This window comes from Lycorma delicatula, chromosome 11 (assembly GCF_047948215.1).
Source record: "Lycorma delicatula isolate Av1 chromosome 11, ASM4794821v1, whole genome shotgun sequence".
In the NCBI taxonomy this organism is placed as follows: Eukaryota; Metazoa; Arthropoda; class Insecta; order Hemiptera; family Fulgoridae; genus Lycorma; species Lycorma delicatula.
Genome location: NC_134465.1, coordinates 8,363,860 through 8,383,866, shown reverse-complemented (window position 1 = coordinate 8,383,866; position 20,007 = coordinate 8,363,860). Strand labels below are relative to the sequence as shown.

The 20,007-nt window shown below is 30.7% G+C and overlaps 1 protein-coding gene across 1 annotated transcript in view; it reads left to right on the top strand.

The window, feature by feature from the left end:
• LOC142332609 (myogenesis-regulating glycosidase-like) overlaps positions 1–20,007 on the top strand; it is a 96,904-nt gene that overhangs the window by 63,137 nt on the left and 13,760 nt on the right. Inside the window, exons 3-5 of the mRNA XM_075379146.1 lie at positions 4,797–4,961; positions 12,262–13,343; positions 15,139–15,513. Coding sequence (XP_075235261.1) covers positions 4,797–4,961; positions 12,262–13,343; positions 15,139–15,513 — 1,622 coding nt within the window. The remainder of the gene's footprint in view (positions 1–4,796; positions 4,962–12,261; positions 13,344–15,138; positions 15,514–20,007) is intronic.

The window sequence follows — 20,007 nt, the reverse complement described above, 5'->3', positions numbered from 1 at the left end:
TTACGAATGTATAACATAATGTTTTAAAAGGAGAGATTGATAGAATACATACAAAGGCAATATATTAAAAAAATACGATCATCCGATCGTATTATTTAAAAACTGTCATATATGTTTATGCATTTACATATAAAACTACATGTTTATTTTTAATTTGTTCTATTTATTTTATTTACATAAGAAAAGATATACTATTACAACACTTTTTTTACTTGCGTCATAAAAAAAGAAGGACATAAAGTACTTAAACTAATTTATTTCTATTGCAGCTTACGAAAATGTAATTTTTGAATTATAACTATTTACCGTAAAAAAAATCACATAAAGTTCATCAATTTAAAAAGTAAAATTTTATTTAAGTTATTTTATTATTTCAGATACGTAAATCTTTATTTTACAAACACTCTTTATATACAATTAATAAAAAATCATATAGTAAATAAAAAAAAGCACCACATTCAAGATGGGTGTATAAAGGATGTACTTTAGTAGTACTTTGCTGTTGTATCAAAATCAAGGCCAATAAACAGGCACATACAATACTATTTTATAATAAATACTGTCATACCAGCTATCAAAGTTAATAACAAAAAAAAATGTCAATACAATAGGCTGGGTTTAGCCATAATGAATATGTAAAAACTATTTTTTTTATTTTTAATGTTTTATGAAAACAAATATACTTTTCTTAAAAACCTATTTGTATTTTCTTAATTGAAAACTTTACAATAAGAATACTACAGCGTGTTCAAAAAGTGACATAACTTTATGGGAAAATGAGTAAATTACAATATTATTTGAAAGTGGACTTAATACAACATTGCATGTTCTTAAAGACATGATCTAATATTTGTTGAGGAATTGCAGCGACACAAAGTTCAACTTCACTCTGTAATTCAGAAACAGTGTAAGGATGAGTTTTGTAAGCAGCATTCTTAAGGTAGCCCCACAAGAAAGTCAAAAGGGGATAAATCAAAAGATCGAGGGGGCCATAACCCCTTCGAAACCACTTGTCCGTGAAACCATTGATCCAAGAAAGTCATAGTGTTGTTGGCCGTATAAGTCCTGCTGAAACCACATGTACTCTAGCCGATCTGCTGGTACAATGTTTACAAACTGTTGCACCATCTGTATGTAGTGCTAGCATGGCAATCGGTCGAATTGGAATGCACACTTATTAAGGGTGTAATAAGTAAATGTTGGTTGCGATCAGCCTAGTGCTATTCCAAGCGGTCCTCAAAAGTGGAGCTGTAGTGGGAGACTAGAGGTTATACTCGGCTCCCGACGGACCAGACCTGAGGTCCTCTGGGACTTAGTTTATGCTGGCTGCACTCCAATCGCTTAAATTAACGATATTCGTTGCGGGTGACTGAATTTTGCAGATTGATATGCTGTTGTGGCATACTTGATGCATCTATGCACTAGGGTATAGTTTAGGGCTTAAATGGTGACAGGCGTGGGGTCTTCGACCTTCTGCGAGTAAGCTTTTAGCTTAGTTTCTGAGGGTAACGTGGTAGCTTTAGGTGTCAGATGTCTTCTTTGGAAGGCATAAACTCAATACTACCTCTCGGGGTGAATTTACTGATGTAGGTGTCCCTCGGGGCATCTGCATCAGTGGCCGGGCTGAACACTGTGGAATGCGATCAGTTTGAGGGCAAGAAGATGTCCTCTGTTAAAGCCATTGCTGGCAAGGAACGGAGGGGGTAGTGTAGCGACCTGACACGCTACGAGGTGGGTTCTTCTCCCCTCGGGGGGTAATTGAGATGTATGTAGTGCTCACTCTTCACTGTGCCATGAAACAATGTCATGAAGATTCGCTTACACGACATTACACAACAAACACCCGCTTTTTGTCCATGCAGAGTAGACTCATACAGCTGATGGGGATTTTCAGTTTACCAAATATGTGAATTCTGTGCATTCATGTAACCATCAAAATGGAACCGTGCCTTAACAGACCAAAACTAATCATCAAGTTCTTCTGTCTGGCTTTACAAATGACATGAACTACTGACAGAAAGCTACACATTTTCCAGTGTTTGCAGGTAACAACCCGTGAACAACATGAATTCTGTACATGATTTTTAAACGCATGCCGTGTGGGCACTACCGACGGAGAGATCAGACTGGTTAGGTAGGCATCACACTGACTTATTGAGATTAACAGAATATGCAGCTTGCACGTTGATCAACTTTTCTGGTGTTAGCACTTTTGGTGCATCTGCCACTTCCGTCTCTTGGAACTTGTCGCACAGCTACTTGTTGGAGGACTTATTTGGTGCATCTACACCATACTTTTCTGTGAAGGCATTCTGGATCTAGACATAATTGACACATCTAATGTATTGGGGGACAATTAATATTCTCTGCTGTATTGTGTAACCCATTTCTCTTTAATTAAACTTGCAACAAAAGAAGGAAACATTCTTCCAGGATGTTGCATCACTTTTTAAACACCTGTTACAATAAAATAACATTGAACTGTGAATAATTACAGAAATATATTTGATTCAAACTTTAGAATGAAGCTTGTATATCTTGCTATTGGTGTTGTCAATATCTATACTGCCCTCATATACTCACAGATAAAAACACTACGGCTAACTGATCATCAATAATCCCTGAAAATAGTGAAAAAATAGAATTTTATTGTTTATTCTTTATTCTAAGATTTGATTTTAATGAATCAAAGAAACGATTATCATCAATTAAAAACAATTGAATTTTAATTGACAGTTGAAGACCTGTCTCTTTCCCATTATGTGTAATCAGTTAAAGTTAATAGATATCAATAATATCACCTACTCGTTACATCTAAAAAGAATAGAGGGATCAAGGACTGCATACAAGAAATGAATTCACAAATTATAAATTCAAATCCGATCAGGCTTGGCATTTTGCATACACTAAATGTTTCCCCTCACGTCTTCATCATAAAGGTACGGTAATATTCCATTGAAGACTTGTTCAAGATAATAAATAAAGTATGTATGCTTATATAATACAAAGATGTGCTGCTAAAATATTATTCAAATATTCAAAAATCATTCACAAAAAAAAATTACATTTTATAACTAGATGTGCATTTCAAATGTTAAACAATCTTCAATAACACAAATATATATTATGACTGATTCGATGCTTTCCCCGTTACTTTCTTTTTTGTACTATTCTTTTAACTTCAAAATAATTACTACATCCTAAATATTGTTACATTTGTTCTAATATTCAATATTTGTCTTCCTCTTCAGTTTTTACCTTCAACACATTCCTCTATTACCGAATCTAATTAACTAAACCTGAATTTCTTAATAAATGTCCCACCTATCTATTTCATCTTAGTCAAGTATTAAATTGATCTAGTAATTAAAAAGGTATTTTTAAACATATTTAATGAAGTTACTAAAACTTGGACGATAAGAAAAAACAGCAAGGGGAAAAATTTCAAACTTTAAATTTGGTGTTATAGAACATTGAGAATTAGATAGTTTGATAAAATATGAAATGAAAAGGCCTAAGACAAATAGGAGAAAAGAAAAATTTACGAAATAATCTTGTTAAAGAAACTAACTGGATCAATGGACCACAATTAAAACATCCAGGTCTGTTTAATTCAAAGTACAGAGGGTAAAAACTGCAGAGAAAGAAAAGGATTAGGATTTATAAAATATATAAGAGTATATTACATATGTGAAGATTAAAAGATTAATGAAGAAGAGAAAGGAAGGGAGAAGTAGCATTAAACCAGTCAAATGATAATATTCAACAATGCATTTTATCTAATAAATACTAATCAAATTTTATAATTAATTCTTGTTTATATGAACAATTCTTTTAACATTTTAGTTTCTAACAGACTTTGTATGACCATTTAAAAGCTATATTACAGTTAACAACTACAGATTTTTCCAGTCTTAAATACTTATAATAAAGCAAATATTCTTTTATTTTAGTTTAAAATAAGTTTCATTTGCAGGAGTTAAAAAGTAAGTATTTTGGGAGGATATGCAAAATTGACATGTTACATCAGTACTAATGACTAATTAAGGGTAGAGCAGGCAGCCATTAATACCATTCATCTTCAATTAACATGTAAACAAATGTCTAAAAAAATCCTAGACCTGAATTTTATTTATTTATTTTATGTAATATCAGGTTACATAGTAACAGCACAATGACATGATGTCAACAAGACTCTGCAGAAATGCTAAGGCATCTGTTCACAGTCTGCCATGTAAGTTAAATGTACTGGTAAAGGCCTTCAACAGACTCAGGCCGACCACTCCTGAGAAATGTGGTTAATTGAAACCCAACCACCAAAGAACACCAGTATCCACAGTCTAGCATTGAAATTCATATAAAAGTAGCTGCCTTTACAATGATTTAAACATTAGAACTCTTGACTTCAAAAATCAGATGATTTTGAGATGAATTTTAACCACTAGATTAACCCAGCAGGTTGATCTATTAACTGTAATAATAATAATACTGAAAATATTTGATAGAAACACTTTACAAAAGATATTTTATAAAATTTATCAGTTTATAAATCAAAATATACAATCAGTATTGTTGATTACACAGTATTATGAAATTAGTATTCTATTATATAGATATTTTGTGTGTAATCAATAATTTAATTATACAGAATAACTTGTAAAAGATAAGTACTACAAATACTATAGTAGTACAAAATAATTTCAAATTATAGAAATTAATATTTATTAATACAATGCGGATTGATAAATTTTTTTACCTATAAAAATATTTTTCTAACTTATTGTTTTATTTTTCAGCAATCATCTTATCATCAGTAATTACATATTTAACTTTTAATATTTTATTAAAAAATGAAGTAAAGAATAATGTGCAAAGTTACAATCATAAAACAGTTCAACTTGGAAATTTATTTATTTCATTAACTGATGAAATTGATTTAAAGATTTTATCTACAGACACCAGTAAGAAAATTCATGTATTATTTAGCTATTATTACTTTGTCAACATTGTTAAAAATATTTATAATTATGTTAATGTTTGGTTTGATCTTGATTATTTTAGTGATATCAAATTTAATGATATTCGTAACTGTTGTACAAGGGGCAGCTGAAATGTAACGCACACTAGAACATAACAGAAGAACAAAATGTCACACAAATCAATAGCTGGTGTCACCTTGTAATCTCATTCCCCTACTAATAACATTCCAAAATTCATTAATCCAATACTTCTCATTTTCTGTTATTTGCTCTTATTATGGAGCCGAATACACCTAGGTCAACATATTTAAAACAACAGGCAGTGATTAAATTTTTAACAGCAGGAAAAGTAAACAAGTGACACTCACCTTTATCTAACAGTCGTTTATGGTGATGAAACTGTTGATAGAATTACTTGAGCAGCTGGGAAATAAACTTTCATGCCTCAGAAGCTAGTAAAGAAAATACTGATGATGAACCTCACACTGTTCGAACAGTTTCTGTGACTGTTGAGTAGCCGAAAAGGAAATGAATGAAACGATTCAAATGATTGTCAAATTACTCAACACATCCACACAGTATTTCGTCGATCAAAGAAAGGCCACCAGCATTCTTTATTGATGGAATGAGAAAATTGGTTCATCGTTGGGAGAAATATATAACTGTAAATGGAGACTACATTAAAAAACAATAAATTTTTGCAGCAAATAAATTTTAATTTTTTCCCATATTTATTTCATTAGACTATCTTTTCATTTGCAAGGTCTTTTCGGTTTTCTAGAAATAAATCTATCCTGTGTAAGTAGTTTTTCTACCAAAATTATATCATCATTATGTTTCAACATTTTTTTCTCCTCGGATATTTGTTCCACCATAAAAGATTAAATTCTTGTTTTATTCTTTTTTGATTTAGAGTTTCCTTTTTCATATTTTTTATTCTTGTCTTTTGTGCATAATTCCATTTGTAGTTTTCTTAAATTTCAGTTCAATTTTCCTGAAAATTTTAAACATTTTTGAAAACTATACACATGGACATAACTTAAAATAATGAAAATATATCGGGCCTTAATAGATCTGTTCAAACTAAACAAAAATAAGTTCAGAGCCTACTGAAAGAAAAAAAATGAAGCCTTGTTTTACATTAATATACATAAATTCTTTATAAAAAAAAAAATTTATTTTAGAATTTTTTATCTTTTAAAAATTAACAACATATCAACGCTTTTGAGGTTGGTGTTGGCTTAGAATGCTGCAGATACCATTGATTGAATGACAACTAATAAATACATCAATTGTCAAAGAAAATAAGATCTCAAAATAACTTTCTTCCTGTGTTAATCAGAAAATTCTTCGGTTGTTTGACATATTGTAAATCAAGTTGGAGAGAAACAGGAGAAAGCCATGGTAGAAGAAATGATCGAGGGCACCAGACCATGGGGAAGGACAAAAAGCAGATGGATAGACCAAATCAAAAAAGTCACCGATTTACCTCTCCAACTTAAAATGAGCTGAAAGGCATGCAGAATACTCAGTGGGTCACAACATACAGCAATGAGTAAAATGACTGATGAGGTACCTAGTTTTAAACAAAAAAAAAAAATATCTGTCAAGTTATGTTTTTATCAAATAAATTTCTTATAATTTCTTATAAAAATTATAATATCTTAGACTAATTATCAGCTATTAAATTTTTTTACTATGATTAACCATTTAATTAATAAAAAGTGTTTTCAGTACTTGCATTATAAGAAGATTTTTTTAGAATATAACCGTTCTTCTAATGTCCATATTGTAAAGGTTTTGCTGATTGTTATAACATTTGTATATTTAATAAATAAAAAAATTAAAGGGTCAAAAAATCTAAAAAAAAGTAAAATATTCAAGTTAAATCATCAAAAAAGGCATTTAAAAATTTTATTTTAGAATTTTTTTAAACAATTTTAATTTGAATTTTGTATGCACAGATAAATAACACTGTTGTTAAACTTCAAGGTAATTTAAAAGTAAGTAGATAATATATCTGGGACTACTTAGGGTGTAGATTTGTTAAATATGAAACACCAGAAATAAACTTAATTAAAAATCAATTGATAATAATAGAAATAATAATTTAAAATTATAGATTTATAATGAATTTATTATGAAATTTAATTTTCATTTATTATGAAACTCATTTTACAATAAGATCAAATTATATTATTTTTACTTTGCCTTAACATACAGCTAACTTCGTCAACATCAATATTAAATATTCATTATGATTACAAATATTTTTCTATGTAAAACACACAGAATCAGATCTTTGAATTGAACAAGTAAATGATTCATGTAGATCAATTTTCAATAAATTAAAAGTTTTAACGCTTCCATCTATCTATATTTTTGAAAGTGTTACCTTTTCCAAAAAAAGATATTTCTTCTAAAAAAAATCACATAATATTTTTATCAAGAGAAAGAATATTTTTATGCTTCACTTACTACTTTTAATAAATTATCCGATAATCTAAAGATCATAGAAATGATTTATTTTAAATTTAAAGCTTTCTTTTTATAAAAAATTATTACTCAGTCGTATCTGTTTAATATTAATCAGATAAACCTGTATAAAGATCTTTTTATCTTCCATAATTAAAACACTATTATTTGTGTACATTTGAATATATACACTTATTTCTAATTATTAATTTTGCATGCATGACATAATGATGTTCTAATTAAGGCTCTCCAATGGTTTCCCTTGATTCAACCAGACAAATACTGGGCAATTTGTTTTTTAATACATAAGATAGCTCATCAAACATTCTCGACTCGATTTATATAATAATAATACGATTTTCTAATCTGAATAAAGTATTTATTTATTTCTTACTGCCAACCTCCTTGGTGGAATGGCTGCCACTTTATCTTTTATGTACGTTTTGAATCCAAATAAGGATTTGCATTTTTCATATGCTACAATGCTACAAATTTTCATACTCTTATTCCCTCATCAGTTAGTGTCAAGAAGGGCATCTGATCATAAACATTTTCCCAAATCCCACTTTCCTATTAAAAATGAAACTGCAAAATTCAATGTTAAAGGGCAGGAAAAATTGTTTATTTAATTAATTTAATAACACTCTATACCACCACTGTCCAACCTTTTTACAACTAGGGGCAAATCTGAATGATTACAAAGATTGAGCAGGTGCTAAGATTCATTTCAACTATCTCAACACTACTGCTGCTACTAACAAAATCTCTAATTATACATTATAATAATGACGAAAACATTTGAAACAAAAATCAATTATATTTACTCACCACATAATTAATGTGAAATTTGGCACTCCATACTTGCTGCAAGTTGAGGAAAATCTGGTGTGTAGCTGGAACAAGCTATTCTTAACGTGTCATCAAGGTGGGAGTCTGTCAGGCAGGATCGGCACTTGTTTTTGACGAAGTTTATTGACGAAATGCAACTTCACAAAGATACATTAAACCAAAGCATGAATAAATTTTCAGAACAACACTAAGGAGAATGGAGTACTTTTCTAAGTCCACCAGAGTCCACATATTGCTACACATTGCATATGAGGGTTTTAAAGAAAGGTCTTTTTGAAAATTTAAAATTTCCATTTCTAATTTTTCAATTTTATACTTCCAAATACTTCACACACCCTATTTCCAAGTTCACTAACATTAACGGAAGCAAATGGGTTATTGACAAACAATATCACTGGTTGAAGTACTGAAAACTGATTAAATCTATTGTCAAATTCAAACACAAGAGTTTCAAGATGCTTGGCATAAGAAGAAAGATCAGACTCGCAGTCATTTATTGCTTCTTGAATTGATTTGAAATTTGGAAACCAAATGATTTTTAACCAACTGATTTTGAAATGGAATTTCTGTTTAGATGTGTAATCCATAACTTCACTTTCTTTACAAACGCATTTATATCACTTACCATATGTAAAATATTACGATATTTCCCTTGCGATTCGAAATTTAACTCGTTTAATTTTGAGGTTATATCTGATAGAAAATGTAAATCTAGTAGCCATGATATCATCAAGTTCGTGATAATATGGTCCGGGAAAAGATTTCAAAAAGTCTCTTATTTCATCCAACAGACAGCAGAATCGTTCCACTTTTTACCCCTATTAGTCACCTTATATCGGCATGAAGAATTACGTCGCCATACTGAGTATCTGAAATATTCAAAATATTTCGAAATCGATGACGTGTGAAGGCGTTCTGATACAGTTCACCACACGAGTTACAACTTTCATGACGTGATCAAACTTTAAAATCTTTGCGCATAAAACTTCCTGGTAGATAATGCAATGATAAGAAATAAATTTTGGAAATGATTCATCCTTAGCACTAAGAGATGGAAATCCATTATTCCTACCAATTATAGAAGGCGCTCCATCTGTTGTTATAGCAACAAGCTTTGAAAGTGGAAAGTTACTATCTTTGACAATTTTAAGGAACGCATTAAATATGTCTACTCCCCTAGTTTGTCCATGAAGTGGCAACAGTTTGACAAACTCTTCTTTACTATGAAATCATAGAAAACCATTCTAATAAATACACACGGCAATATTAGACATGTCAGTACTTTCATCAAATTGGAGTGAAAAATATTCACAAAATTGCAAATCCTGATGTACGAGAGATATCCCTAAAATAAAGACCACTAGGAGATTTCTCTTCTTAAGATTGGCGAACCTACGTCGTTCATGGCCACGCTAGTAATGTACACACTGCATTGTCTGCAAGTTGTCGCGTTGTACTATCTTTGATTACGAGTGTGTGATTATGTTATAAAATGAATAGGAAAATCGATATTGCCGCCGACTGTGAAATACGTGGAGTTATACGTTTTTTAAACCATCAAAATGTTAAGCCGGCTGAAATTCATAGGCAGTTGGTTACTGTGTACGGTGCTAATGTAATGAATGAAAGAAACAGCCGAAAATGGTGTAAAAGGTTTAGAAATAATATCATTAATGTACACAACTGGGAACATTCTGGGAGACCTTTGATAATTACCGACGATTTGTTGAAACGCGTCCATGATGAAATCAGAAAAGATCGTCGCCCAACGATTTCTGACCTGGCCCTTCATTTTCCTGATGTTTCAAGAGCTGTTATTGGTCGCATTGTTCATGACCATTTAGGCTTCAGAAAGATTTGTGCGCGTTGGGTGCCGCACGTCTTAACGGAACATCACAAAAAATTCCGAATGGGATCTGCTTTGGAATTTTTGATGCGCTACACAGAAACAAAGTGACGAGTCCCTTAATTAAATTGTTGCCGGCGATGAAACATGGAGTTTGTATTACACACCAGAGAGAAAATGGCAGTCAAGTGAATGGCGTCATCCTCAATCACCAACCAGACCGACAAAGGTAAAGCCACAGCCATTTGGACGCAAACTGATGGCCGCAGTGTATTGGGATCGGTTTGGCATACTGTTGATTGATTTCATGCCGCAGGGAACGACTATAAATGCAGAAGCCTATTGCGAAACTCTACGTAATTTACGGTGCGCCATTCAAAATCGGCGACGTGGGCGGCTGACCGACGTCGTCCTGGTGCACGATAATGCACGTCCACATGTTGCGGGTCCGGACTTAGCTCCTTCTGATTACCATTTGTTTGGGAAATTGAAAGAAGTTTTGAGTGGTAAGCAATTCGCGGGTGACGATGAACTTAAAAATGCTGTTAATCAGTGGCTAAGTGAACGGGCGGCAGAAGAATACGACGATATTGAAACTAGTTATCGCTACGATAAATTTCTTAATCGATGTGGCGATTACATAGAGAAGTAGTGTAAGGTATGCAGTTTAAGAGAAATAAAAAAATATTTGTAAAGTTTTCAGAATAATTTTGTTTACACTGAAACGGCATTTACTTTAGTGATAACCTCTCGTAATTGAGATTCCAAATTATTAGAGGTATGTTCAACCCGCCTAGCAACAGTTTGGTGAGACAACTGCAGATCGTTAAAGGAAGACATAAGTGTAGATTTATCTTTGTGACCTTCGAGCTAGCTTTGTAAGAAGCTTCTGTCGAGTTACTGGTGTCCTGAACAGGTTTCGTAAACACGGATTGTTGCAATTGTAATTTAGATTTAAGGTCTTTCACTTGTGTTTTCTCAGTTCAGAATTCACAGGAAATTCGTTACTAAACTGATTGTGATTAGTCAAAAAATGTCGCTTCAAATTACTTCTTTTAGAAATAGACACGCTACCATTACACAATAAACACACAGATTTTCCCCTATACTCAATAAAACAATATTGGTTCTCCCATTCACTGTTAAAGCTGTAAGTTCTCTGCCTTTTAGCCACTTTAAGACTACACTAGATATTATGTTAAAATAATATTTAATAATTCAAAGAACTTCACTTTAAAAACACTGATAACATGTGGAATGTATAGCATATTACTACACGAGACAACGTAATAAATCGTACCAGTAGAACGTAGGCCTACTTTACTTCACAACTACCAAGTTATACCGAAGTTAAAATACAATAATTGGATGGCACTCATAGAATCAGAATTGTTAAAATGCGTCAAATTCATCCTCCTTATTGGCTGAAGACTTAATTATGTTGAAAGATAGCAGCTCATTGGTTTTTCTAAATAACAGAAAATTCACTGGTCACACCCACATGTAAATTAATTCAAAAATTCTCTCTCACGAGAAACATTTGTTTCTATTTTAGGAAGGTCAGGTTAAAATTTATTAAAATTGATGTTAGGAAATACAAATAACGAAAGTGACTCACTTTTACCAAAGAACAGAAAAGAATGTCAGTTTGAAATTTATTACAAAGAATGCTTGTAGCTTGAGTGGAGAGCAGACCACCAATTGAGTGACAATTTGTCTCATACCATACATACAAAGGAAATTAATTTGTCAACAACAATGACAAAGAAATGAACATGTGTTACAAAGGCCGTTAGAATTACTTCTGTTGAACTACTGGAAAATATAACGGCTAAAATGTATTTTTTATATCCTTTTTAAGATGTAAAATATAATATTAATTTGAAATCTGAATTATTATTAAAAACTGGCAAATGGACGCGGGCACCACGGCGCTCGCGGGCCCCGGATTGGACAACGCTGTTCTATACTATCTCACAAATAATTTTTTTTCAGATTTATTTAAATATAATCTACGCCTAATGTAATTGCAATAGTTGGGCTTTTCATTTATTAAATTTGTTACTATTAACAACTTTATTTTAGATATATTTATTTTTTTTGTTTGCACAGATAATAACAGTGTTGTTAAACTTCAAGGTACATTAAAAGAAAGTAGACAATTAATCTGGGATTATTTAGGTCAAAGATCTGTTAGATATGAAACTCCAAAAATAAACTTAAGTGAAAATAAAGTAAAAATAATATGGAATAATAACAATCTAAAATTAGAAATTAAAAATGAATATAACTACTGTCATACAATAACGTGGATTAGTAAAGTAAGCGATTCATTAGAAGATTGCTATTACTTTGATGATGCAAAATGGTACGGCGGACCAGAAATAACCACTCAAGTATGGCCAGTAGAAAATTTAACATTAAAAGAAGTTCCATACGTAACTGGAAAAACAAAGTTTATGATAAAAAGTGAACGATACTGGTTAAATTCAAAAGGTGTTTATTTATTTTTCGACCATGATGTACCATTATTTGTAGATACAAATAACCATAAAGAAAAATCAATATGTTTTATATCAAAAAATTCAAAACCGTACCGAAATAAAGATGAAAACAAATTAAAATATCATATATGTTCATTAGATAATCCAAGAAAAGCACAAGAACATGCAATCAGAAATTTTTTAGGAAAACCATCAGATTTACCAAATATAAACATGATTAAAAATCCGATTTGGTCGACATGGGCGCTTTATAAAAATGATGTTAATGAAAAAAATACGATTAGCTTTGCCAAGGAGATTGTAAAAAACGGTTTCAAACGAAGTAATTTGGAAATAGATGATAACTGGGAAACATGCTATGGTACTGCTGAATTTGATAAAACCAAATTTCCTAACGTAAAGAAAATTGTAAAAGAAATTAAAGATATGAATTTTAAAGTAACTGTTTGGAGACATCCATATTATAATAGCGATTGTCCCAATTATGAACTATATAAAAATAAAGATTATTTTGTCAATAATATCTATAATAATGTTGAAACAGAGTGGTGGGATGGTAAAGGTGGTATTATCGATTTTACAAATCCTGCTGCAGTCAAATGGTTTCACGAACTTAATAATAAACTTATGAAAGAAACTGGAATCGATGGATTTAAATTTGATTCCGGTGAAGATGAATATACTCCAGATGTAAGTATAATTTTAAGTTCCTTTATTAATTAGTTTAATTGTTAAATCCATCACTTATGATAGGTTCAACTCTCTCATTCATCAAAATACCTCAATACATAGTTACAAGTAAAAAATAGTGTTAAAAAAACCTTAGACTGCACATCTTCTTCGTTTGAAGTAGAACATATTTCCCACTGTACCGTTTCGTAACTACATGTAGATTACATATGACAGGAGAGTATTTAACTCAGGTCACACTAATATTCATGACTATAAACAAAAACTTTTATATCAATAAATGTAGTTTGATGTTTATTTTTGGCCTACAGTGTTTTAGTCAGTATTTTTTAAATAATTTTAATTTTTATCTTGATTCTTTCTTTCCTCATTTATCACCAGTGGATGTTGTGAATCTCTAAACCTGTATTATAAATAATAAAAACCAGCTGAGAAGGTAAATAAATATTACTTTCTTTTTAATTTTCTAATGTGTATGTTCCAATTTGTTCAACTAGTGAACAATAAGCAACCCCTCCCAAGTTCCAATGAGATGAAGATGATATGTATGGCATGTAAATGAGGTGTAGTCTTGAACAGGCACAGGCCTACATTCCTGAAATGTGCGGTTGATTGATCCCCAACCACAAAGTAAACCAATATCCACTGTCTAGAATTCACATCCATATAAAAGCAAGTAACTTTTATTAGAATTTGAACCTCAGAACTTTCTACTTTGAAAATTAGCTGTTAAACAACTGATTTGCGACAAGTTAACCACTAGACCAGCCTGGTGCGCTTTAAATATATCTTAAACAAAAAAATTGATTTTAACTACAGTTTATTCCTAAATTACAAGCAATGATACTACTCAATGATAGCCTACATAATTTTCCCATCAGAATAAAGAAAGAATGATCTCTCAACTCCAAAGAGAGAAAAGTATTCTGAACAATATATACATGTTTCTCTTGTTTTACTGAATTAAATATTTCTTGAATTATCTCTTGTTTGGGTAAAACAAATTATTCTTTAACTATCTTTAGTAATCAATGGAAACTAGTTAAACATGACTTTGGCTAGTAGCAGTTTACCTTACTTCATTCCCTTTAATTTCCAGAATGCTGTTCCTTGAGATATTCTATGCACTGTAAAACCATTAGGATGTAACCGTATACAGTTTAATTGTCTTGTGTAGGACTCTTTGTTCAGCATTATAGCTGCATTACACAATATTTTACTTATTGACAATGCTCTTATTTATATAAGGAGGTATTATTTTATAATTGAACTAATGACAAGTACAATTCATTGATTTGAGCAGTTGTTTCTTTTTCATTTTATTACATTATTCAGATTGCATATCAGGTCATAATAATTATTTTTATAAATTAGATTTGAATAAATTTGTTTTAACAGTTGAAAGATAAGTTAATTTTATTGTCGATACAAAAAATAAGTAAAAATGTAGTTTACGCAATTTTTTTAATGTAAGAAGCATGTAAGTATTTAAGTATTTCGATTTTCTGTTTCTTTTTAAACAAAAAGATGTCTCAATAAGTTTAAAAAATTAATTCTTGGATTTTCTCATATTCTTTATAAAAGTATCAGTAATGTTTCTCAATTAAACGAACTTTTTTTTTCATATTTTTTTTTTTTAATAAATAATTGCAGTTTGTATATAAATAAATATAAATAAATATTCTTTATGTAGCACTATTATGTTGTGTTATTACAACGAAGTTATTCATAAAAATGAATGGAGTACATATTTTTGTATGTTTTCTTATTGGTGAATATTTTTGTTTTGTTTTAGTATCCAGTATTTAATGGTGATAAAAATGCAAATCTTTCAATATATACTTCAGCATATTTAAAAGCAGTCTCGTATTATAACGTTAATAACTTAACAGAAGTAAGAGTAGTAGATCGTTCACAAAAATTACCAATATTTATAAGAATGGCAGACAAAGATAGTAGATGGGACACAAACAATGGTTTACAAGCATTATTAGCCAGCTTGCTTCTTTTGAATATACATGGTTATTCATGGGTGTTACCTGATATGGTTGGTGGAAATGCTTATTTAAATGATGTAATAGATAAAGAATTATTAATAAGATGGTTGCAAGCAACAACATTTATGCCTTCTATACAAATGTCAATGCCACCATGGAAGTATGATGCAGAGGTAAGTAATTACAGTAAACAGATTTTTTTCTTCATAATGTCAATAATAAAATTGTAAGGGTATGTTAATTCACTGGTCAAAGAGTATGATGAAGTGTGATTTTGAAAGTAAACATTAATTCTTGTAAATATTAGCTCAGTTTGTTATATAAAAAATATAATAATAATAAATAAATGTATGGAATGGAAACGTTAGCAATTAATAAACAAGGAAAATAAATAAACTAGAAAAGAAGAAAAGAAAAATCGTCAGGTAAATACTATGTCCAAAATTCCAACAAAAAAAAATTAATTAAATTACGAGTAATTCCCAATAAAGATCTCTAAAATAAAATTGAAGTCTTTCATTTTGTCTTGAAGACAAAATGAAAGAAAGAAAGAAATATGTAAGCAACCTCTACTATATATACTATGCTATGTAATATGTAAAACAATATACTTACATTCTACGTAAGTTTGTAAGCTTCTAAGTCACCTCTCCACAATGACTAAAAACAAATTCACAAACGAATCTTTGAATTCCTCAGTTTTAGAGAAACAAAAAGCAGTTCAACCGATTCAAAATATAAGCAGAACTAAGCATAACAGAAGAAATCATTAAAGACAAATATTTAAAAAATGAAAAACCAAAGATTCCAGGAAAACTGAAGTCAAAATGTAAACAACACACAAAAACAGTAAAACAAAAGAAAGTAATGTATGAAGAATGAAAGCTTCCTCGCAAAGAAGAAAAGACACTAGAACACATAAGAAATAATTTAACATTTGCTCTAAATGGTTGATTCAGAACAAAATGAGATTAAAATCAGGATTTTCTAATCGCATTATTAATTTATTTACCCCAGAAATAAGATAATGACATTCAATTTCAGCTTGATATTAAATGAATTTTGCAGCATATGAAAACAAATAATATATGAACTCAGAGAAACCTTCCAGATATAAGTCATAGTTGCTTAAATATAATGCATAATCAAGTGTTTTAATAGCACTTTATCTGCTTTTACAGAAGCAGTAAAATAACAATTATCTACATTTCCATAAAGTACTTGTCGATTCACAATTACTGACCAAGTGAAATTTATTCCTATGTTAATTTTACCTTTTGGAAATTTATCTGTTTATTTGCAATAGTTACAAACACATTTTCATATTTTTATGAAATGTTGCTGTAAGGTCCTTTGTATTAAGAAAAATGAAAATGTATAATGGATTTTCCATAAAATTTCCCAGTTTCAAAATTACGAATATAGTTGATTAGAAACAGCAACTCACCAATTGTAAGCACATCACCAAGTCACTGCCATGAAATGCTTTTATACATATTTTTAAGTTGAAAAATGGTAATACATCCTCAACAGTCATCAGTCAATGATATATGGTATCCTTGAAAACAGTAATACCAGTATTTCTTTTGGCACTGGCTAAATGTTCTACAATCAATTGCAATCAACAATTCTGTTTCATATGTAGTACTTGTACAATTTATAATCAAAATAAATATAAACAATTCTATTTGCCATATAAAAAATTTTTATTTTTTTATATATCATGTATCATTATATGAATATTACATGATGCAATGCATTCTTTTATAAATTATTTAATCCTTTATTGTTTATGCACACACACACACACACACACACACACACACAGAGAGAGAGAGAGAGAGAGAGAGAGAGAGACACACACAAAAGATATACAAATATATTAATGTACACAGGCACATGCACACGTACACACACTGGATATTAACAAGGAATGACAACCCCATATTAAATGAAAAAGTTATTATTATGACATATAATTTTAAAGAGCACTGAAAAACAAAAATTCTCAACAATGCCCTTCAAGTAGTGGTCTCATACAAAAAAAGTAAACTCTGAGATAGGAACATTTGTTAAATTAAATTTTTTTAGCATTTCATTCTTAGCAGTTATTTAAAAAGTACTGTAACCACTTTTGAAATTAACTGAAAAAAACAAAAATTGCCGGCATTTTGATTTTCAATGGCCTTTTAATGATGTCTCACAACCCGATCCTTTCCATTTAAAATTTTTAAGTTGCCTGCCATGGGAGCCTGCTGGATGCTTGGGATGAGTAGTCTCATACAGAAAAAATTGATTGTTTTAAGGTAGAAGGATTCATTAAATTTCATTTTTATATGTTTGTATTTTTAACAGTTCAGAAGTTATTTAAGGATTCCCATTCTTTAGGAATACTTTATATACATATACAGGAGCGTGCAGATTAATCCGAATACAGAGAATTTCTGTTTCCTGGAGAAACAAATTCTTTATGCACGATACCCCTGCTGTCAAAAAAGCAAATCGGCACGGTTTTGATCTTTGATTTGCTCGTTCGATATTTTTTCGGTCGAGGAGATGACGGAGTGTGCCACTCTTCGCTTTGCCGCTTTGTTTCAGGATCGTACTCAAATATGCAGGATTAATTACCTGTGATCACTCGATTGAAGAATTCTTGGTCGTTGTCAATCCCTCTCAAGAAGATCAACGCACACGTTTCTTCGACTGTCCTTCTGTTCCGTTGTGAGGTTTTTCGGCACCAATTTCGCATGTCCAAATCGTCTGTCAAATTTTGATATACCGTGAAAGCGTTTAAATTTAACAGTTCACTCATCATCTTTATTGTTAAACGACGGTCTGATCTCACAACAACCCTCACACGCTGGACGTTTTCATCAGATTTTGAAGTTGAAGGTCTCCCTAAGCGAGGTAGATCTTCAACGTGTTCTCGGCCTTCTAAAAATGATTTGTGCCGGCGGAAAACTTGTGCTCTTGGTAAGCAATGTTCCCATAGGCCTGTTTCAACTTTTCAAAGGTCACCCTCGCGGATTCCTCAAATTTAACAGAAACTTGATTGCATAACGTCGCTCTGAATTCCGATGCTCCATAACATGCTCCGTAACAGACAACACAAACACCAAACCTCACTGATGGCGCTGTGAAAAATAATGTGTTTACTTAACGGAGTTGAAACTCGTACTGAGCATGTGGAAGGGTTGAACAAACCGGTCTAGCACAGACCGGTAGACACAGCGTTGCCAGTATATATATATATATATATGTATATATATCTGTATGTGTGTGTGTGTATATGTATATATGTATCACCCACAAATTCGAAAATGTTTAACAGTACATGTATAAGACTCATATTCAGAATACATGTTACTTACACGGAAAGAATTATCTCTTGAGATATTTACAAAACAAACAAACAAATATACAAACAGACTTCTTTATTCTATATATCTATATATATATATACATATATATATCTATATATATATATATATAAAAGGCATGTTCGTATGTGTGTCCGCTAAAGACCAAAAAACTAATGGACCGATTTACGCGCGGGCAAAAGGGAAAAGGGGAAAAGGTGGAAAGAGAAAAGGGGAAAACGGGAAAGGGTATAAAGGAAACTTGGAGAGGGGCGAGGGAGATGTTGGAAAGGGAAAAGGGGAAGGAGAATAAGTGAAAGGTAAAATTTGTGATGTTCAGTTTTTTAATTTTTTTATCAAATTTTCAATTGTGTTCATTTAATGAATATATATATAGCAATAGCGAAGCATTGCCGGGTCTGCTAGTCTTCTTATAATTTGGAACGAAATTAACTCAATACAGAAACTATAATTGTAAATCATTAAAATTATATTTAATGCACTAAAGAATAAAATAGAATCTTTCGTGACAAAGGTAGCACATACAGAGTGTTCTAAAATGGTGGACTGTCTATACTTTTTGGTTTCTACTTGTAAAAGTAAACATAAAATATTCTTAGGAAAAAAGGAAATTTCTCCTTCTTTCTCCCCTGTCTGTCATTTTTTATTTTTGTATAATAATTTATATCTCATGTTCGGATACACAAATCATATTAATATTTGGTAACGGTCTTGGTTATAAAGTTTTAAAATTATCAAAAAATCAGGTCTTAAATACTTTTGCAAATTACAAAATGGCGGCCATGTCTATTTTTCAATTCGTTATACCTTCATAAATATTAGTTTTTTTAAATCAGTTTACAAATAGTCGAGTGATGGGAGAAAATTGATGCTGTAATTTTCTGCAATAATTATCAGGTGTATTACTGTGAGAAAATTATTACTTAATTTGATACTAATTTACGATACTAGAATTAACCATAAATAAAAACTATTAATATTTCATCGAATTGAACGTATAGTGAAGGACATAAAAACAACCACATCATTACATGAATTTTCTGCCATAACTCGGCTATTTTTTTAGCCAATTTTGAAAAATTAAATGTCATTAGACGGTTTAATATTTTAAAACAATAATAATTTTAATATTTATATTTTATATAATTAATAAATTTTATATTTTATAACGATCATAATTTTTGATAAAACTAATATTTATGGAGCTATAACAGATTGAAAAATAAATATGGCCGCCTTTTTTTAATTTGCGAAGATATTTAAATCCTGATTTTTTCCTAATATTAG